At 51.3% G+C, this 22,282-nt stretch overlaps 1 protein-coding gene across 4 annotated transcripts; it reads left to right on the top strand.

Moving 5' to 3' along the window:
* Positions 1-1,234: 1,234 nt before the first annotated feature.
* Cd177 (CD177 antigen) lies at positions 1,235-17,586 on the top strand. 4 transcript variants are annotated; one of them, XM_011250688.1, is made up of 17 exons: positions 1,235-1,334; positions 1,427-1,570; positions 1,783-1,977; positions 3,120-3,239; positions 3,457-3,573; positions 4,847-4,987; positions 5,234-5,419; positions 6,897-7,016; positions 7,171-7,296; positions 9,172-9,306; positions 9,420-9,605; positions 10,874-10,993; positions 11,144-11,263; positions 15,306-15,452; positions 16,315-16,500; positions 16,604-16,735; positions 17,116-17,586. In XM_011250688.1, exons 1-17 carry the CDS (start codon positions 1,283-1,285, stop codon positions 17,349-17,351), a joined length of 2,463 nt encoding a protein of 820 aa, XP_011248990.1. In that variant the 5' UTR covers positions 1,235-1,282; the 3' UTR covers positions 17,352-17,586. The 4 variants fall into 4 exon arrangements, with proteins under 4 accessions (XP_011248990.1, XP_017167767.1, XP_011248991.1 ...); NM_026862.3 differs by having other exon boundaries at positions 1,258-1,334; positions 1,783-1,968; XM_017312278.1 differs by lacking the exons at positions 9,172-9,306; positions 9,420-9,605; positions 10,874-10,993 and having other exon boundaries at positions 7,171-7,224; positions 11,192-11,263.
* The last annotated feature ends 4,696 nt before the right edge of the window (positions 17,587-22,282 follow it).

Here is a 22,282-nt window from a genome sequence, read left to right as displayed (position 1 = left end):
GCAACGTAGAAAGATCAGAAAAGGCAAGGGGAACCGGATCTCCAGTGAGGCCAGGAAGGGCCAAGGTACACTTCACAATATCCTCCGAGGTGGTTGAGTCATTTTTCCACCTAGCTAGAAGGTAACTAAGTAGCCCTGAGATGAAGAAATGGGATTCTTGTAGTACTTGGAAACAGGTGCCACACAGGCGGCTAAAGAGGAAAGAGCCACGGGGTTACCAGGAATCAGGATGTCCTCAGCTCTATTGTGAAAGGAGCTGGGTCTGAGACAGGAGGCTGGATCTGGACTTCCGAGTTTGAGGAAGGAGGGTTGCAGCCTGGAGCTATGGGTCTGAAGGAGGAGGGCCAGGGTCTGTACTCCTAGATTTGAGGGAAGGCATTTGGTGTCTAAATCCCTAGGGCCGAGGGAAAGAAGGTTGGGGCCTAGACTCCCAGCTCTGAGGGACATTGTTGGGGTCTGGACCCCTGGGTTAGTAGTGTTGTAGCTTGTCAAAAGACCCTCACTCACACAAAGACCACAGAGACTGCCATCGTTGCAATACACATGAGGATTTTACTTATCCAACATGTTGGGGAACCCCCCCTCTCAGCACACAGACTGGAGGGGAGACCCAGGACAAAGAAAGAACACACTTGTTATTCCTTTGTAAGGGCTGGACATAGGCACCAGGGTAGTTTGGCTTCTTTTAATTGGTGTAGCCAATAACCTTTTTAGACATTGGTTGGTTTGTATAGGGTGACTCTCATTTTGTCTGTCCTTGAGGTTTTTAGTGTGTGAAGCGAAGCAGGGGAATTGTTAATCTTGTTTTGGAAGCTTAGTAATCTTGACCGTTAAAACTATGTTTCTATATTTGTTTAGTCAGCCAGCTTCCTTACCTGGCTCTGCACTTTGCCTGCTAGTACAGTTTGGAAAGTCCTTTTTGAGGGGGGAAGATACTGGGTGGTCTTGAATTTATTTTGGATATTACAGTAGCAAGAAGGCTGAGACCAGGCTCTTCAAGCCTGAGGGAAGAGTGTTTACCCCTGTTTCTAGGGGATGAGGGCTGGAGTTTGTACTCCTGCATCCGAGGAACGCTGGGGCTGGTTATGTACTTTTCAGTGGGGGGTGGGGTGGGGGTGGAGGGGGAAGTACTATCCAAACAGCCTAGTTTTTCATACAGTAGATTAAGGGTGGAGCCCCCCCCCCCCATTTCCGGGGCTGCCTTGGGTAATATGGTGTATAAAAAGTGTTGCGTTTCCTGCTTGAAGAGCACTGGAGAAATTTCCAGCCACAGACTGGTATCATGAATTCTATACCAGTGCTGACCCTTCTGGGGGTCACGGCCTTGCTACCCTGTGCGTAAGAAAGCCAGCCCAGGAAGGGGGTATCTGCTTCAGGGAGTGGCATAAGGTAACCAGCTGAAACGGAGCTGTTCATCCCATCCCAGGTGTCCCAGCTCTGACCTGCCAGAAAAGCAGCGCACAGGCTGTGAGGAATGTGGCAGAGCTGCCCCTCAGGTGGTGGGGAGCTGGTGAGAAAACCTGCGAGGTTAGCGAGGGTTGCCAAGACTTGATAATGCTCCTGTATAATGGTAAGAACAATCTCCCTGCAAAGACCTGCTCCACTGCCCTCAGGCCTCCTGCATCCGTGGGAGGAACTCTTCCTTAGCCGCAGGAGCCACCCGCCCAGGCCCAGTCCCCTCTTCTCTAGTGTCTCACCTACATCAGGGTGCCCAACCTCGCTCCAGGACCCTGACATTCCAATCCTTTGCCTTCAGTTACCTGCCTTCCCTTCTCCATCCAGGACCCAAGGTCAACTTGGTGATCATCAAGGGCTGCACCGAGGTTGAGGACCAAGAGCCGAAGGTGATCTGGCTCAGGACAGGCCCTGGGCTCTCTGTGGTGTCCTACACCCGTGTGTGTCGCCATGGTGACCTCTGCAATGATGTGAACAGCACTAAGATCCTTGAGGAGCTACCTACACCCACAGGTGCCTCGGGTAGGAAGAATGGTGGGAGAGGCTGGGAGGGGAGGGGAAGGCTGGGGAGAGATTGTCATAGGAAGGGGAGGGAGGCTGTGAGATAGAAGGGACCACGTGGGGTTACTCTTTGACACCGAGCTCCCTGGCTCTATCCCACACTTGACTGTGACTTTGTCCTTTTCCTCTCTTCCAATTCACTCAGCCTCCTTCTCTTCTCACCCACTCTTCCCTGCCTCCTGCCTCAGAACACTTCTGCCAGCACTTTACAACAGTGTTGGAGCCATGAGCTGGCCATAGTTTCTGATGTCAACCCCTACCCCCGCCCCCCCCCCCGGCCCACCCCAGCTCTTCCCGCATAGCCCTTTCTTTCATGTGCCTGGGATCCGTTCTGTGGCGACTCTCACAAAGGGCTTTCTGTGTTTCCTTTACATAAGGGGCATTGCCCTCTAACTTTGTTGTTTGGTTGGATTTTGTATGAGGATGTGGGTGTACCCATGTTTCTGTGTGTACAGGTGTGTGTGTGTGTGTGTGTGTGTGAATATGTATAGGAGCCAGAGACCTCAGAAACTATCCAGTTAATGTCTTTGAAACAAGGTTTCTCAATGGAACCTGGAGCTAGCTCACAGATTAGGTGAGGATGGCTGACCAGCAAGCCTCAGGAATCCACTTGCCTCTGCCTCTGCCTCCACCTCTTACATATCAGGATTATCAGTGGGCTAATGTACCTGCCTTCATACATGGGTGCTGGAAAGTTGAAACAGGTCCTTATGTTTCCAAGGAATGTCTCCTCAGCCCTGGCCTGAAACATCTCACTGCCTTTACTGTTGTTGGGGTGACAGTAGGCTGGAAGGACTTGCTCAATCAGTGTTTATTTTTTTTTTTTCACTGTTTTGCAGAAGCTGTGGGCGAAACTACAGTTTCATTCTAGGGCACCCTCCTTTCCTTGGCCTAGTCTCATCTATGCCTATCTCAAAAGTCCCTTCTCCATCCATGCCTTCCTCAGGTCCAGAGTCTGTCCTTGATCCCTTCCAACTAGATCATAGCCTGATTTCCCCTGAGACAGCTGGAGCTGTCTGAGGGGAGCCCCAGGAGGGCACGTTGGGAAAACCAAGTGGGGAAGAGGCCTTCCTGCTGCCCCTCACCGAATCTGTCGCCTCCAGTTCCAGGGTCCCTGCGCTGCCCACTCTGCCTTTCTAATGACAGCTGTGAGAATGCACCGGAGCAGGTCTGCCCTGTGGGAAGCACACACTGCTACGATGGAGTCCTCAGGCTCAGGGGAGGTAAGCCTGGACACGGGGACCCTGCGAGAGTGAACCGGACATAGATGATTGACATATGAGTGTCAAGGGTAAACTGAGGTTGGGTGTGGAACCTACAAGAAATTAGGACTTGTCTCCTGCAGAAATTAGATTTGCCTGAGACTTGGATAGTTCTACATCAGTGCTCTCTCTCTCTCTCTCCCCCTCCCTCCCCTCTTCTCCTCGCTCTCTTTCCTAGATGGCATCAGGACCAATCTCAAGGTGCAGGGCTGCATGGCCCAGCCAGACTGCAACCTGCTTAATGGCACCCAGGCGATTGGGACCTTGTATATGAGCGAAAACTGTGATCTTATAGGTGAGTCAATCTTGTAAAGCACTGAGCCCTTAAAGCTGCCGAGCGAGCAAGGCCAGACATTCCCCAAATCCAGCCGCTTATCACTCACTGTAAATATGGGGGTGGGGTTGGGGGGGACTGACTCTTTGGGGTGACTGGAGGGCTGGAGAGTGTGTCTGCAAGAGATGTGCAGCTGAGAGAAGGGGATGTGGTCACGGTCAGAACGAAAGGAGCAGGTGCCTCGGCTAACATTGAACCAGATCTGGGTTCTCTAAATCTGGGCCAGGAGGAGAAAGGCTAAGAAGTTCAGAATCACCTGCTGGTGTTTCTGTGAGGGTTACTCCGCAGCATGGACTAGGGAAGCCTAGGTCCCCTGCAAGAGGTTTGTTGTAATGTATGTGTGTGTGTGTGTGTGTGTGTGTGTGTTCATGTGCACATATGTGTGGAGGTCAGAGGACAGCCTTAGACATCATTCTCAGAAATACCACCTGCCTCCTTTGAGGCCTGGCCACTCAAGGATCTGGAGCTTGCCAATTAGGCTAGCCATGCTGGTCAGTGAGACCCAAGAATCTACTTGCGTTTGCGCCCCTAGCATGAGGCTAACAGGCAGGTGCCACAAACACAGCTTTTTGAGGAGGTGTTTTTGTTTGTTTTGTTTTATTTTTTTGTTTTTTGTTTTTTTTTCGAGACAGGGTTTCTCTGTATAGCCCTGGCTATCCTGGAACTCACTTTGTAGACCAGGCTGGCCTAGAACTCAGAAATCCGCTTGCCTCTGCCTCCCGAGTGCTAGGATTAAAGGCGTGTGCCACTACGCCTGGCTTGGTTTTGTTTTTTTAAATGTTTTGTTTTTTATGCGTGAAGGTTCAGGTTCCCAGAGAGGCCAGAAAAGAATGCCCTGGAGCAGGTGCTATAGGTGGCCGTGAGCTGTCTGCTGTGGGTGCTGGGATCCGAACTCAGGTCCTCTGCAAGAGGAGCCACCTGTCCAGCCCTGACACACACTTAGACTGCACTGGACATGGACTTAGGACCTTTTGCTTGCGTAGCACGCACTTCACCAGTGGAACCACATCTTCCCAGCTTGGTGTGGATCTTTACCCAACTTGATGGAAAAGCTTGAAAGATGCAGGCTAGATGCCATGTACGCCAAGGAGTCCGGCTTTGGGGAGCATCAGAGATGGTCCACACAACGGACCAACTTGTCAGTGTTTATAATGCATCATGACCCACCAGGAAGGAGTTTCCTGGGGCCTGGAGCTGGGGAAGCCGCTAAGGTGGATTTGATCTCCCTACCCAGGTCCACAGGCTCTGGATTGCAATAGTGGGAGCTTGGAAACTGTGAGGAATGTATCAGATCTGCACTTGAGCTGGACGACTGGCTGGCAAACCTGTGAGGCTGGCGAGGGGTGTTATGAAACAGTGATGCTAATACAAAATGGTGAGAATCACAACCTCCACTCATCTCACTAGGCCCTCCCCAAACATCCTGGGATGGACCCCATAGCTCACCCCCAAGGCCCTGGTATCATGAGCAGGTGCATCCTCTCCCATCAGTTCTGCCTGGTCAGTTGCCTCTTCTCCTGTCCCGGTCAGTTCCTCGCTGGGGAGGAAAGCACCTCCCACTAGGCTGTGGGAGGTCTTGGGAGGTCAGTCTGTACTTCAATCAGTCCTCTTCTCTTGCCAGGACATGAATTTCACATGGTTCTCACTAAGGGATGTACTAGGGATATGAACAAAAAGGCTCGGCTCACCAGGCATAGAACAGGCCCAGGGATCTCCATCGTCTCCTACGTGCATGTGTGCCGCGACAGGGACTTCTGTAATGACCTGTCTACAACAGACCCTCTTTGGACCCCGCCCCCTGACACAGGTACCAGGGGAGGCAAATCCCTAGAGAAGGGAAAGGGGCTGTCTGAAGGAAATACAGGACTGTGAGGTAGAAGTAAAAACTCAGGGTCTATTTATTTTATTGTAATTTTAAATTTTTGATGGTACTGAAGATAGAATCTAGGGCCTTGTAATATCCTAGGTTAACTGATCTCTACCACTGAGCCACAACCCCAACCCCTCACCGGGGGATTCTAGGCAGGGGCTCTACCACTGAGCCACACCCCCAGCCCCTCACTGGGGGATTCTAGGCAGGGGCTCTACCACTGAGCCACACCCCCAGCCCCTCACTGGGGGATTCTAGGCAGGGGCTACACCACTGAGCCACGCCCCCAGCCCCTCACTGGGGGATTCTAGGCAGGGGCTCTACCACTGAGCCACACCCCCAGCCCCTCACTGGGGGATTCTAGGTAGGGGCTCTACCACTGAGCCACACCCCCAGCCCCTCACTGGGGGATTCTAGGCAGGGGCTACACCACTGAGCCACGCCCCCAGCCCCTCACTGAGGGATTCTAGGCAAACATCACTGAATAACATCCTCACCCTTGAGGCTGCTTAAAATCACCACCACTGACTCCACCAGCTGGCATCTGTTAGCTCCCTCCATCTTGACCTTCAGTACTTGCACAGCCTTCAGGTCCCTCCGTGGTCCCTCCCTGTAAACTCTTCTGTGGTTCCTTCCTGTATACTTCTCTCTCCTATGCTGGTCATGTCTTTATGCACCTTATTAATACCCCTGGCCTCTTCCCCCAACAATTTTGGAATAGGAGACTGAGTTGGTTTCCTGATGCTGAGCTATCTCAGAGAGGCCGTGCTCCCACCGTGCTCTTTCCACCTTCTCTGAGGCTGATTTGGATCCCGGATGGCACATTTAGTGTGTTTTGCATTTCTCCTTCCTATTGAATATTAGTCTAGAACATTCCCTTCTCGTTGCTTGGCATTAGAAATCTTTCAAGACAATGCTTTGCATCTCTCTATTCTGAAGTATCTTAAGGACAGAGCAGCTGCCTTTCCCTTAGTTATTGCATAGAAGTTGGGAGTCAATGGGGCAGGGTTGGGCAGTGAAGAGATGGCTCAGTAGTTAAGAAAGGACCCAAGTTCAGTTCCCAGCACCCACCTGGGGCGGCTCACATCTTCCTGTAACTCTAGTCCTGAAGAACATGAAGTGTAGGTGCCTACACACACATGCAAATCAGTCTCCCTACACACAAATACACATAACCAAAAAAAAAATCAATCGTACCCCCATTTTTCCAGACCTCACCTGGGAGAATAGTACTCTGGTGCTCTGGGCCCCAGGGCCTCCCTGGCTGCAGCTCAAATTCCCTACATCTGGGCGTACACAGAGAGACTTCACAGAGAGACTGAGGCATACTGGGGGGATGAGTTGTTGGGTGTGTGTGTCTCTGAACCAAATCCAGAAACCTCCCACTGTCCCTCACTGCTTCTGCTGCTTCCAGAGCTAGGGACCCTGCGCTGCCGACACTGCCTTTCAACCGGCAGCTGTGTGAGTGCATCCGAGCTGGTCTGCCCCGCAGGCAGCACACACTGCTACAGTGGAGTCCTCAGCCTCAGGGGAGGTAAGCTTAGACCCAGGGACTCTGGGGGACCGAACATGGTGAGCTACAAGGTGTGTGGAGCCAGTCTCCCAGAGCTGGGCTACTCTCTGAGGCTCCCATGGTCTGTGTGTGCGTGTGCAAGCATCTCTGTCTCTCCGCTCTCCTCCTATCTTAGGAGGGGTCATTTCTGATCTGAAGGTACAGGGATGCATATCGCAGTCCCAGCCAGGATGCAACCTGCTCAACGGTACCCAGACAATCGGACCCGTGGATGTGCGTGAGGACTGCGGTCTTCAGTTAGGTGAGTTGAGTGTGGAAAAACAAGGCTGAGCCCTCTACTGCAGCCTCCTAGGAAAAGGAAACCATCAACAGAGGCTACCCACAGTGGCCATTTAGATGAACATCACTCACTCCAGTGTGTGCCCTTGAGACTCTCCAGAGGCTGCAAGGTTGAGGACCAAGGAGAGACTGTGACCCAGGGGACAAGAAGCCATTGAGAGATGCTTTAAGTGACTCTGGACCAGTGATTGATGAGTTGGCTTAGTGGGCATAACCCCTACTGACCTAAATTCTATCCCTGAAACCCACACGGTAGAAAGAGAGTATCCACCCCAAGTTGTCCTCTGAGCCTCACCTGTATGCTGTGAGGTGCACATGCCCATAGAGTAAATAAATGTAATTAAACAAACAAAACAAAACCATGATCCTGACCCGGGTGAGCCTGTCTATGTGGGAGGTGAGGGGTGAGTGGGAAGGATGTTGGGGTGCAAGGTGGTCTCTCTGCACAGGATTCCATGCCAGTGCCAGTGCAGAGGCACCGGCAGCGTTAGTTCTCTCGGCAGCTGCTTCTTTCTGATTGCATTCTTTTGTAATCTGTCTTTACCATATGTTCATTGGATGGGGCAATGGGTTGTTGCATAAGGGCATTTCCTTGTCAAATGCTCTTTCCTTCCTGTCCCCTCTTTCCTCTTTTGAAGTCACTTCTTCCCAAAGAGTCCCCTTTCTTCCTTTAAGTCATACGTATTTATGCATGTGCATGTGTGTATGTATGTGTTCTAACATATGAGAGGACATATGAAATGTTTGTCTTTCTGAGTCCGGCCTATTTTATTTAATATAACGATCCTGCGTTTTGCTTGTTTGTTTTTTTTTCTTTTTTTGTTTTGTTTTGCAAATGACATTTCTTTCTTGTTCTTTTAAGTTTAACAATGTATTTCATTACTACGAATGTAATGAATTCTTATATAACCGGGAGAGTGATGTGTGTTGGTATATGGACACTAGGCTGGCTGGCCCCCGCTCCCAACATTCACCATCCCCACTGCCAAATGCTGGGTTTCATGGGATACTACGGATTCGAACTCAGGTCCTCTAACTTTTAGAGTAAGCACTCATGCATGCCCGAAGCCTCGGGCTCAAGTCCACAATGGTGGCACGTGCCTGCCATCCCTGCTCTCCAGAGTTAGAGGCAGGGGGCTCAGAAGTTCAAGGTTTTCCCTGGCTATACAGCAAGTCTGAGACTAGCCTGGGCTACACGAGAGCCTGTCTCAGAGGAAAACAATTCCACGGTGTGTGTATGCCACCCACATTCCCACAAGCTTGACTTTGGGTGACCTTGGGTCTCTGCCTTCTATATGACAAACTTCCATTCTCTCCTCCATCTTCAGGCATCCTCACCCACAGGACTGTGCAACCCCAGTGGCCTTGCTTCATAGAAATGAAAATCAGAGAGAACCAAGGGTCCTTTAGGTACATGCAGAAGGCGTAAGGGCTAAGAGGGGATTCTAGAGCAACCCACAATGCACTCAAGAGCATTGCCTGTTGCGCACAAGGTGGAGCAGAGTACCGTGGCCTGCCTCCTTAATGATCTGTAATGACAGTAAGGCAACTGGGAGCCAAGGCAGGGAAGGAAGATCCAGTAGGGATCCTGGCTCGCCAGGTCTTCTCAGACTCTGCCTCAGTTTCCTCTTCTGGGAAACCAGCATTAATCTCTGTGTCAGCTCATTTTCCCCCCACAGCTAGACCCTGAGACTCATGGGCATGGGCTGGATGTGTCCAGCACCAAGGCTTCCTGCCTTGAGCAGCACGAGAGAAGATTCTGGCAGGATCCCCTTGCTGCTGCCTGTGAATGAAGTCGCTTACTGAGAGGGATTTTCTTTCTTCTTTCTCGCTGCAGATGCTCTGAAATGCCAGCATGGGACGCTGAAGACCATCCAGGATATATCGAAGCTGCCTCTCCAGTGGACGGCTGGCCAGAAAATCTGTAATGTGGGTGAAGGCTGCCAAGACACACTGATGTTGATAGAGAACGGTAGGAAGCCCCTCCGTGCAGAGACCCACCCCTTGTGCTTGGCCCTGCTCCCTTATTTCTACTGGGCAACAGCCCTGACCTCCACCCAAGCCTGACCCCTTCTATCTGCCCAGGAGAGCAGGTGAACTTGGTTCTCACGAAAGGCTGCACTACCGCAAAGGACCAAGAGGCCAAAGTCACGGAGCACAGAACTGGACCAGGGCTGTCTGTCACCTCCTACACCCGAGTGTGCCGTAAAAAAGACTTCTGCAATGACCTGTCTACCACAGCCCCTCTCTGGGCTCCACCTCCAGTGACAGGTGCCTGAGGGCATTAGAAGGAAGCCAACTGTGAGGGAGAAATGGAGGCAGGGTTCCAGCGGAAGAGTGCAGGGGCAAGAAATCTATGAACACTATACATGTTGTATACTTCCCGGAGAGCAGCCAGCCAGCTCACCCCTCCACTTTACCCTCACAGTCTCCACAGCCCACTGCCCACCTCCCCTCCTCTCCATGGCTCTCCCTTCTCCATTCCTTTGATTCCCTAAGATCTGCACTTCCCTGAGACCCACAGTAATTCTAAACTCCCCTGGCTGACTGCTTCCAGCAATCCTGAATGAAGTGGATTTTCTTACTTTTAAAAAAAAAGATCCTTTTTAGTTGTGTTGGAGTGTGAGTATGCATGTATGTGCAGACACCTGCAGAGGCCAGGAGAGAACATTGGATCCCCTGGAGGTGGGGTTATAGGTCGTTGTGAGCCTCCGGCCATGGGTGCTAGCAGTCAGCCTTGGATCCTCTATAAGAGCATTATCCAGTCTTAACTGCTGAGCCATCTCTTGATCTCCCCAGATCACCTTGTATGCTTCTCTTCACGTATCATATTTAATCACGAGTCAGGATTGCCTGTGTGCACCACCGAGTGTGCACAGCCTTTGTGAGTCCGGTTTGTTCCCCAACACATGGGTCCCAGGGGTTACATTCAGGCCATCTGGCTTGGTGGCAGGCATGTCACCTGCTAAGCCATCTCTGCGATCATCTGGGTGGGTTTTCTAATGAAGCCCCAGTCTTACACTCTGGCCCTGACCAAGCCTGGTTTCCAGCCTCTTTCCCCTCTTGCCATGTGGCTGTGTTTGCTTCATTCACATCTCATTCAAGAATGTTGCATTTCTTCTGCCTCCTGGGCACTGGGCTGGAACTCTCCACTCTCTTTGTCTGCTGTTAAGCTGGCTGGCTTCATGTTTCTGTGTTCTCTGGAGTAATTGGGGACGCAGGTATTTTCTTCAACCATTCAGCAAAAGTTGTGTGTAAAGCTTCCTGGCCTTCCTCGGCCCTTCCTCCCCTGACTTGTCTATGTCAGATAAGTCTCAGCGATCCCCACAGGCTCTTCCTGCATTCCAGGGTCTTGGCAGGCCTCCCAGTCCTCTTGTTCACCTGCTACCACAGCCCCAGTGCCCTGTAGCTGGGCCTGTATGAGAGGAGCCCTGAAAGGCTCCTTAGAGAGACTGAAGCGTGTTGGGGGAACTAAGAGGGCTGCCTGAATGCTAACCCAGAGTTTCCAGCTGTCCTTCACTGTGTCTGTTGCTTCCCAGCCCCAGGGACCACTCGCTGCCCTCTCTGCTTTTCTGAACAAGCCTGTGAGAATGCACCGGAGCAGGTCTGCCCTGCAGGCAGCACACACTGCTACAGTGGAGTCCTCAGCCTCAGGGGAGGTAAGCCTGGACACGGGGACCCTGGTGGACTGAACATGATGAGCCTCAAGGAGTGTGGAGCGAGCCTCCCAGAGCTGGGCTAGCCTCTGAGGCTCGTGTGGTCTGTGTGTGTGCGAGCATCTCTGTCTCTCTGCTCTCCTCCTATCCTAGGAGGGATCATCTCTGATCTGAAGGTGCAGGGCTGTATGTCCCAGCCAGGATGCAACCTGCTCAACGGTACCCAGACAATCGGACCCGTGGATGTGAGCGAGCGCTGCAGTCCTCCGTCAGGTGAGTTGCATGTGGGAGAAATTAGGTCACACCTTGCACAGCAACACCCACAGTTGTCAACTGAGGCTAGGCCACCCCTGTCCTTTAAATGAGTATCAACCACTTAGCCATGCACAAGAGAAGTGATGCCCCATGGAGGCTGGGAGGTGGGGGGCAAAGAGAGGGAGGTGTCCATTCGAAGGGGAAAGGCAGGGAGCATGGCCCGAGATGGGGAGACGGGAGTCCATTGAGGGGGGCTTTAGATAATTTTGAGAAGAGCAAGCCTTCTCGACCTGACGTGTAAGAGGTTGGACATATGAGGGAGGACAGTTGGGGTGCAACAGGGTCACTTCACGACTGGCACCTGGCAGGGTTCATCTGGGACACGGGCGTTTATTTCTGATTACATTTCTATGCACCCTGACCTTTGGTCAGCCTTGATCTGCTTCCTTTAGACGAATCCCCCATTCTCTCCACCACCTTCATTCATATTTATCCACGAGGCTGCCTGCTCCTCAGGAAAGAAAATCACGGGATGAAGAGTCTTGTCTTTTTGTACATGTGTGCCATTAACTCTTAAAGCCCCACAGAGAAAGGGTTCCACACGCCCCTAGCTAGAGCAGCTTAAGGTATGGGCTTGGAGGCCTGGGTGTGCATGCTGATGTGAGGCCTCGCAGGACCCTATGGTCCCCGCAGACCCCATCTGTGCCTAATGGGCCTCCTGGGCTGGGGGTGAGGAGAATCAGCCTGCTCATTCTGTAACAGTACAGAAAGGGGGCTCAGAACTGACAGAAATGAATGCTGGTGTCAGAGGTTTTCATCTGGGAAGTGACCTATCTTAGGTTTCTTGGTAGAAACGGCTTGCCAGCGACAGGGGAGAGGGCTCTGTGGCTAAGAGAATTTTTTGTGCAAATATGAGGATCCGAACTCGGGTCCATAGCCTCCACCTAAAAAGCTGGGTATGGCCACACACGCACCTCTAGCCTCAGTGCTGTGGGAGGCAGAGACAGGAGGATCATGGCAGCTTGCTGGTTGCCACCTGTCTGTCTCCAGGTCAATGAGAGACACTGTCTCAAGGGAGGGAATAATGTAGAAAATGATAGAAAAGGACATTTGACATTCTTGTCCAGCCTTTGGACATGCATGCACAGACACACATGTACACACGCACACACACAGCCACACATGTGCACATGCACACACACACAGAACCACACATGTGCATATGGACACACACCGAGATACACATGTACGCATGCACACACAGAGACACACACAGGCACAGACACATATATACATACACACAGACACAGACAGACAGACAGACAGACACACACACAGACACTGACAGACAGACATACACACAGACAGAGACACACATGTACACATGTACACACACATGTACACACACAAACACACACATGTACACATGTACACACACAGACAAATACACACACACATAGACACACATGTATACACACACAGACAGATAGACAAACACATAGTACATACACACAGGCATAGACATACATGTACACACATAGACACACATGTACACACAGACAGACACAGACACATATGTACACACAGAGACAGACAGACAGACACACAGACAGACACACGTACACACACACAGACACAACACGTATGTGCATACGCACACAGAGACAGACAGACACAGACAGACAGACACACAGACATGTACATACATAGACACAGATACTTATGTTCCCACGCACACACAGACACACAGAGACAAACACACACACACACACACACACACACACACAGAAAATATGTCTCGACAGTGACATCTCAGTGTCCCTGCCCTCTTCCTCTTTCTTGATGACACCTGGGCAGCTTGCCCACCCTGGCACATCCTTCTGTCTTCCATTGGTCCCTGACACCATGTCTGAAGAGCCTTGCCTGTGGCATAGTAACCAGGAGGATGAGGAAAGGGAATGGGTCCATGAAGAAGTAGGGAGGTCAAGTCATGCAGGCTCCTGTGAGCCAGTTTAAGAAGTCAGCATTTTATTCAGAGGGAGGTGGAGACCTGCCTGAAGTTTCTGCCTTCTCAGGGTTTCTCGGAGTTTTCCAGAGAGCATATATGATTACCTAATGCCTTAAGAGGACCCAGGGGCTGTTGGGTGGTAAATAAGATGAGGACAAGTGAATAGTGCTCAGAGAGACCCACACCAGGCAGGGAAAGGCCTTGTGTCATCTTTGCTGGCTGGAGGCATTAGAGGTGGGGACTGTGCTCAGGATCTGCAGACTGTGCAGAGCAGGTCACACGGGGTTTCCTGGGGACTGCAACATGGGCTGCAGAGAAAGAATGGGTGAGAATGGGGGCAGAGCTGCAGCTGGAGCAACTGGGGGAAAGGAGCCACCTTTGAGCAAGATGGGGAGCATGTGGGTAGGGTGGAGCAGAGAGTGCAGGTCTAGTTTGCAGGAGGAGGGCAGCTCAGAAATGATTACAGCTTCCCACTTAGGCCACTGAGAGGGTTGGGGGTCCTTGTGGACAGCTGTCCCAGCTCCAAATATTTCTGCATGATGGGGGCACAGGTGATAATGTAATGATCCTGAGAGCTCCCTTAGGGAAGGCCCAAGTTCAGGATCCTCAAACTAGATTGTGTGGTCAACCATGATGCTAAGGTGACAGCCAAGATTCTGAGTCCAGCTCTGCCACTTACTGCCTGGGTGACATTGGGCAGGCTCCTCAACACCTCCTGCCTGCTGCCCTCCCTTGAGAATGCTGTCACTTGCTGGGGGCTATGGTTAGGAGGTGACACAGTTGAATCAACAGTGACTATAGGAGCTGGCTCTACAAACCCTGTGCTCCTGAGACAGAAGCCAGGTTGGGCCACAGAGCAAGAGCCTGTCTCAGAAACACAAAATGTGAGGATGGAGGGGGCTCCTCCTTGGAGATCCATCTCCATATCCAGGCACAGAGCAGTACTCAGTGCTCACTACATATTGAGCAGTTTTGTTTGGAATCTAGGACTTTTCAGTGTGTGGAAATACAGCATGTCAGGGAGATGGCTTTGTTGGTTAAGGGTCTGCAGCCCCAGACCTGGGGAAGACAGCCGGTCCTACTGATTACTGCGTCTGGCCAAAGGAGTGAGCGCTATTAGACTCTGCTTCTGCCCTTAGGACATCAGGCACCACTGAGAGCCAGGCAAAGACAAGTTCTTCTCTATTGTAGGAAGTGAAACAACTCTTCTAAGCCGTATTCAGTGAAACAGTGGCTCTCTTTATTCGGGAGTAACAAGGGCTGACTAAACTGTGGGGAGTGGGTAGGGGTTTTCAAGGAGAGTGTACATTATTGGTGGGAGCTGAGATGCTGGGAATGTTCAATTTGCATGAAGAGGGATTCTGGGTGCTTGCCCCTGTAATTTGGCCATGAGGCTATGTGACTTCTAGGGCAGGCATTCAGGCCTGGAACAAAAAAAGAGTGACCCTTACTACTGCCAGCCTCAAGATGAGATTTTCAGGGTTCTTGCCCTAGGCCGGCTCCCTTGGTAACATGGCTTACATGGCCCCACAAGACCCTATCTCTTACATTTTTGGTTGTGAGCCTAGCCTTTAATGGCTGAGCCATCTCTCCAGCCCAAGACCCTATCTCAAACAAGGAGATGAAGCCTGATGAAGGAAGACACTTGGCATTGACCCCTGAGGGCACGCTTCTGTGCACACACATCTGCAAGCACCAACACAAACACACCCAGAAATATATGGCTCCAGGCCTCCTTCCTTGTTATTATAGTGAGAACATGAAACCAGATGGGGATAGAGAATACCCAGAGAGGGATCAGTGAGAAGCAAGCCTTCCTCACGAGGCTCTGAGAGGAGGTCCTTGCAGGGGTTCAGGCAGTAAGTGGGTGAGGAGGGCTGTAGGCCTGGAGGCTTTGAGTTCTCGGTCCCTCCTTAATGCAAGGCAGGGATGACACAGCCAGGGCATTGGGAGTAGGCTTCAGGATGCGATGGCCTTCCCAGCCCAGAAGCTGCAGGGGCAGGCATGGTGGGCTCTGTGACTTCCATAAACCCTGGATTTTCCTCTCCACAGAAACAACAGAGTTGTCCTGTTACAGGGGTGTGATGTTTGAGCTTGGCAATGGCTTTGCGGAGGAACCTGTCAAGTGGACGGCACCAGGGTCTCAGGTGTGTGCACCTGATGAGATTTGTCAAGAGACGCTGCTGCTCATAGACGTAGGTACGTGGGCTGAGCTGGAGGGTCACACTCCGGCACTGGGCCAGGCCAGTGCCCTGTAGATCCTGTCCAGCCTACTCACACCTGAGATCTCTGTCTGACTCCTTCCTCTGCACCTCATCTTGCTGAGCAGTTATATGTGGTAGCCCCATGCCCAGAGCTGAGGACGGTGCTGGGATGCAGAATTCCTAGTGACCTGGACCCTTTGAAGGAGTGCTGGGCTGGGGATGTGGTTCAGTAGCACAAAGCCCTGAACTTGATCTCCAGCCTCAGGTAAACTGGGCGTGCCTGTGATACCAGCGCTGGGAAAGAAGAGATATTTCCATTGAGATTCATTACCACCCTCAAGTGTATAGTGAATTCAAATCCAAGCTGAGCTATCTGAGACTGTCAAAGAGAAAGCAAGAGTGAGACAAAGATCAAGAGAAACAGAGAAAAGAAGGGAGGGAGGGAGGCAAAGAAGGAGGGAAGGATGCTGAGTGCCTGTGTCAGGTTCTGCTAAGCCTGAGTCCTGCAGCTCTACAGGGAAGTGGGAAGGAGAGAGAAGCAAAGCCCAGGGTGCCAAGTGTGGTGTGAAGGGTAGAGTGTAGAGAGAAGCCCAGCAGGGGAGAGGAGATGCTGATCAGGGTGAGGCTGCAGCATGGTGCAGGGGCTCAGTGTGTGGAGGGGCCTGGTAACAGGGTCTGCAAGGGGCAGTGCAGAGGGAGCCAGTCTGGAGCTGGTCTTTGGCAGATTCAGAATATGATCTGTGCTATTGTTCCTGTGGATTGTAGTCTCCCTATGATTGGGAGGGGCCCAAGAACAAGGCTCCCAGTCCTTGCCTTTCTCCCCTTCTGATCCTGGTGTTCACTGTCACTCCCCACAGGACAAAAATCAGCCTTCCTGGGGAGTAAAGGCTGCAGCAGTCCTGGGGCGCAGGACAATATTGGTGTCTCCATATTCTCCCGGCTCCCTGGGATGCTGGTAGCTTCCTATACCAAATTCTGTTCTTCCCACCTGTGCAATGGAGCCGACAGCAGCAGTGTCCTTCTAAGCATCCTCCCTCGTCCAGGTATGGGATCCAGCGACACGGAGGGACCTAGACACTTGGGAGTTAAGCCGGTGACTGTACTGTAGATGAGAGTATGCAAGTCAACCCTTCTCTCTGTCCTCAGATGTTCCTCCCCCAGGAGATGTGCAGTGCCCCATGTGTGTAGAGTTATTTGGATCCTGCAAGAGCACTGACTCTGTCACCTGCCCTAGGGGTGCCACTCACTGTTATAAAGGTGACATTGCACTACAGGGAGGTGAGTGCAGATGGTTGGACCGCTGGGCTGAAGGGCCTGGACTCTGGGATTTGAGGATAAGAGAGTTGTGCGCTAACTCCAAAGTCTGAGGGAGATGAGATGGGACTGTCTCAGATGGAAGAGGCCTGGGTACTGGACACCTGGGTCTGAGGGAGGAGGTTGGGTCCTGGAGTCCTGGGTCAGAGGAAGGAGGGCTGGGGCCTGGACCCCTGGACTGAGGGAGGAGGGCTGGGGCCTGGAGTCCTGGATAGAGGAAGGAAGGGAGGGGTTAGAGTCACAGTCTGAGGGGTGGTGGTTCCGGTATCTGAGGTCTGGACTCATGGGTCTGAGTTTCCTGCACTGCTGAACTGTGCCACCCCTGACCTGTCTTCACCTTCCAGGTGGACTGACTACCAGAGTGAGCATTCAGGGGTGCATGGCCCCACCTATCAAACCTTTACTGGGTGACTCCAAAACAATCGGTATCTTCTCGGCAGAGGAGAGCTCTAACTATCGACATGAGGATGATGTTACCTCGGCCCCTTCCCTGGCCTGGACCTTACGGCTATCGGCCTGGATGTTAGGGCTATCGGCTCTTCTCAGCTCTTTGTATGCTGGGATCTGTCCTCTCTGCTGAACCCATTTCCTGACCATTCTTAATCCCTCTTGGCCACCCAGACCCAGCCCTCCTCTGACTTCAAAGACCTGAGGCTGGGCGCTGTCGGCCTGCGCTGTCGGGCGCCCTCATCCCTCACCCACACACCTCTGCCCCTCATGCTTAGACTTGGGAGCCACTGAACCCAGCCGGCTCCAGAGCAGACAAGCACACGTTGACCACGTGTGGAAAAATAAAGTTGCTGTTGTTTGTCCAAGTGCTGCGTTTCTCTGTGTGAGGAGCTGAGGGCTCATAGTGGGGTCCATGGCGAGTCTAGCTGCCAAAGCCCATCCTCCCCATATACACCCCACATCTTCTTGCCAACTGTCTTAGTCAGGGTTTCTATTCCTGCACAAACATCATGACCAAGAAGCAAGTTGGGGAGGAAAGGGTTTATTCAACTTTCACTTCCACATTGCTGTTCATCACCAAGGAAGTCAGGACTGGAACTCAAACAGGTTAGGAAGCAGGAGCTGATGCAGAGGCCATGGAGGGATGTTCCTTATTGGCTTGCTTCCCCTGGCTTGCTCAGCCTGCTCTCTTATAGAACCCAGGACTACCAGCCCAGGGATGGTACCACTCACAATGGGCCCTCCCACCTTGATCACTAATTGAGAAAATGTCTTACACTGGATCTCATGGGGGCATTTCCTCACCTGAATGAAGCTCCTTTCTCTGTGATAACTCCAGCTGTGTCAAGATGACACAAAACTAGCCAGTACACCAACTGTGTCTTCCCAGAGCCTCCTGGTGCTGCAGCAGGAAGTGCTGGATCTCACTGTAACCTGTCAGGGCAGGAGGCTGTGTCCCTCAGCTTCTTCCTCATCAGCCAGGGTCACAGCAAAGGGCTTTGCCTTACTTGAGCAGCAGGGTAAGAGGCTATAAGTGACACAAAGATCATGCTAATTGTCATGGGAGGAAAGATGAACTGAAAAAAGGTTGTTCACCATTTCTTAGGGCCATTACACCATGTGAGTGCTGCTGTGGTAGACTGGAGGAGGTGAGAATCAGGACACACACACACACATAGTCACACACACACACACACACACACACACACACACCATCTTAGGGTTTCCATTGCTGTGAAGAAACACCATGACTAAGGCAACTCTTATAAAACAAAACATTTAATTGGGACTGGCTTACAATTTAGAGGCATAGTCCAGTGTCATCATGGCAGTGAAGCATGACAGCATGCAGGCAGACATGGTTCTGGAGAAGGAGCTGAGAGTTCTGCATCTTGAGTGGAAGGCAGCCAGAAGGAGACTGTCTTCAGCACTGGGCGGAGCCTGAGTGTAGGAGGAGACCTCAAAGCCCATCATTATCCCAACAAGGTCACAAGGCTACACCTTCTAATAGTGCCACACCCTATGGGCCAAGCATTTAAACACATGAGTCTAAGAGAGAGCGGGGGGAGGCAAACCTACCCAAACCACCAGACACACGCACACACGCACACATGCACACACACACACACACATTATTACACACTCAGTACACACATTCTCAAACACACTCTCACACACATACACACAAAACCACTCATACACATATTCTCATAACATATACTCTCACACAGACACACAAACACTCTTATAGCACACATATACCCACACTCACACACAAAGACACACTCTCACAACACATATTCTCACACCTATACAAACACACACACACACACTTGCACAGACACACTTTCACACACACAGTCAGACAAAGCCAGGTATTATATGTAGTGACATTTTTAAGAATTCTGGAATTTTGGTTTTGAGAGAAAATTAAAATTCAAGGTCCATGACTCATGTAGCTTGCTAGTTAGGAGGGCTTTTTGGGCCTAGAGCAAAGAACAAAGGCTGTAAAGTCATCCCAGGAACCAACTAGCCATAAAGATAGAGAAGACATACAAGAATGTCTGGACTGGCCCGGTGCCTCCCTGTCTCCCGCCCTTCTGACCTGGGTTAAATGTAAACCAGATGCTCTGCTGTTACCTCGATCTGCATGTACAGTCTGCTGATGTTTAAACTGTCCAATTGTGTGAAGCCGAGCCAATTCTTCCCCTACCCCCACTCTTTTCCTATATAATCCCTGTACTGGCTAGTTTTGTGTCAACTTGACACAGCTGGAGTTATCACAGAGAAAGGAGCTTCAGTTGAGGAAATGCCTCCATGAGATCCAACTGTAAGGCATTTTCTCAATTAGTGATCAAGGGGGAAAGGCCCCTTGTGGGTGGGACCATCTCTGGGCTGGTAGTCTTGGGTTCTATAAGAGAGCAGGCTGAGCAAGCCAGGTGAGGCAAGCCAGTAAAGAACATCCCTCCATGGCCTCTGCATCAGCTCCTGCTCCCTGACCTGCTTGAGTTCCAGTCCTGACTTCCTTTGGTGATGAACAGCAGCATGGAAGTATAAGCCGAATAAACCCTTTCCTCCCCAACTTGCTTCTTGGTCATGATGTTTGTGCAGGAATAGAAACCCTGACTAAGACAAACCCCTAGCTTCTGAGCCTTGTGGTCGACACCTCGGTCTCCTGCGTATCTCACAGATACGTGTCGGCCCTGAGCTCCGTCATTAAACTACCTCGTGTGTTTGCATCAAGACGGTTTTTTGTGATTCTTTGGATGCGCGCTGTCTCGTGACTCGGGTGGGGGTATCCCCACAGCGGTCTTTCATTTTCTTTAAAAACAAAAAACAAAAAAACAACAACAAAATCCAACAGAACTACTGTAAGAATGTGCTTTCATTTTAATGCCGTTTGTGGGGATGTGGAGCTGCTTCAGACTCTCCACAGCAGCTGACTGTGATTTGCCTTGGACTCTACCACAGATGTGGTTTTGCCAGCTGCAGATAATTTCTGCAATTCTGAGGCGTTTGAAATTCTGGGAACTTTTCAGATGGTATATAAATGTGAGGGCCCCCAAGATGTGGGCCCTCACATCTTAGTGGGTGGTTGTTGGTCACTCAGGGAGGTTGGATGTGGTTTGTTAGTAGCTATGGTCAAAAAAAGAAACAAAAAGAAAGAAATTAGATGCAGGGATTTTCCTAATTTCTCCTTCCCCTCTATCCTTGTTTCTCACCGGTCTAATGTGAGGGGGTAAAATGGGTGGGAGGGGGGAGGCTATAGGGCTATAGTTATAGGCAGTTTCATTCCAGGCTGAAACCTGCATTGCCCAATGGTGGCTCTGTGAGAGGGGAATGGAGGATGTGTACTTGAGTGTCACAGTCCTTTGGGAGCCCCACATGGGCTGAGGAACCCATGCTCACACCACTGAGAAGTGGAAAGAAGAGTGAGACTGGAAACCCAGGAAGCATCTTCCCCAGTCCACCCCTCCTCTGAGCTTAACAAAAGCCTACTGAAGGGAGGAAAGCTTCATTATGCCTCGTGGTTTTGGGAGCGTAGCTTCATTGCTGCAGGGAAGTCGGCTGCTGCTCCCTGGCTGATGAGAACATGCACCCAGGACTCCTCACATGTGGAAGGATCGGAGGAGAGACTGCGGGTCTGGCTCCGCATGCAGCTTTTCACATGGGTTTTGGAGATCGAACTTGGGTCCTCAGCGTGCTGTGCTCCAAGCGCTATACAGGCTGAGGTAGCAACCAAGTCTGTCTTCCTAACTCTCTATAACAGGGCTTAACCTGGCTCCCCAACAGCCTTTCACAGACCCTGGCTCTGGGGCTCCAGTTGACAAGGAATGGTGTTCACAGAAGGAACCCCCCACCATCTCCATTCACACATTCTTCCTTTTACATTGTTCCTGTTGGCCAGGAACACCCAAACACCTGTTTGGAATCACCCAAAGAGACCAGTGGAACCCCCATGGTTGCCATGGTGATGAAGTACCACAGCCACTGGGACTCCCAGTTTCTGGCCCTCTGTTGGCATTTTCCCCACTGCCATGATGAGGGAGGACCTGAGAAGCCTCCATGCTACCACAGGCTTTGCCTCTACACACAAGGCCACCTCTAAATCAGTCTCTAAGGAACTGAGAGGCACACGGTGCCCTTGGAGACACGGACTCAACCATGAAAAACCTAGGACCCATGCCTCCTAAGGCAGCTAGGCCAGGCCAATTCCATGGTTCCCTGTAATGACACCATTCGTATATCTTAGTTTTGGGTATGCAAGTTGATCTTTAAAACCGACATGGAGTAGTAGATCTCTCTCAAGGTAACAATGGGGTGATGGGGTTGTCAAGCTCTAGAAAACAGTCTGTGTCTCAACAGTGTGTCGGACAGAGAGACTAGTGACTGGAGGGGAAAGGCTTGGCAAGATCTCGGGGGAGGGCCTGAAGAGCTGATGTTCCTTGCTGAGCTGTGTCTGCTGCATGCATCTGTCCCTGTTGGAGCGTGTCGGGCATATGCAGCACCTGGTCAGCCTGGGTATCACTTTGTTACTAGACAGAGAATTACATTGCGGTGTATGTCAACGACAAATCATGGGTGCCCTCCCTACAACTCAGACTGTTCCAGGCAAAGGTAGTCACAGGAGAATTCGAGTTTTTGATAAGCAGCCTTTCTTGATGAAATACTATTTCACATTCAGAGTTAGGTAAATCCCCCTCCTCCACTGCCTCACAAAACCTGGCATAGATGTTTTTGGTCATTATTTTTCTGTCTCTAACTGGACTTCTGAGTTATGGTTCATAAAAATGTCACTAGGGAGTTTTTATTTTTGTTGTTGTTTTTGCTGGGTATGCTGGGTAGCACTGTAGCCTTGAGATAGACCTACTACTTCATGCAGATGTAGCCTTCATCCCTTACTTCCTTTGATGTCACTGGTATAGCAGTGGCCGCTTAGAACTGCATCTCACACAGCACGCGGTCTTTATGTGTCGCTGGGCTCGCTGCTGTTGTGAATGGTGCAGTGACCATGGGGGCAGGCAGGAGTCCCCCAGGCACTCAGAGCACTGATGCTTTGTT

The sequence above is a fragment of the Mus musculus genome, chromosome 7 (genome assembly GCF_000001635.26).
Source record: "Mus musculus strain C57BL/6J chromosome 7, GRCm38.p6 C57BL/6J".
NCBI lineage: Eukaryota > Metazoa > Chordata > Mammalia > Rodentia > Muridae > Mus > Mus musculus.
The sequence above is the reverse complement of the archived record's forward strand: the minus strand, read 5'-3'. Positions and strand labels throughout refer to the sequence as shown.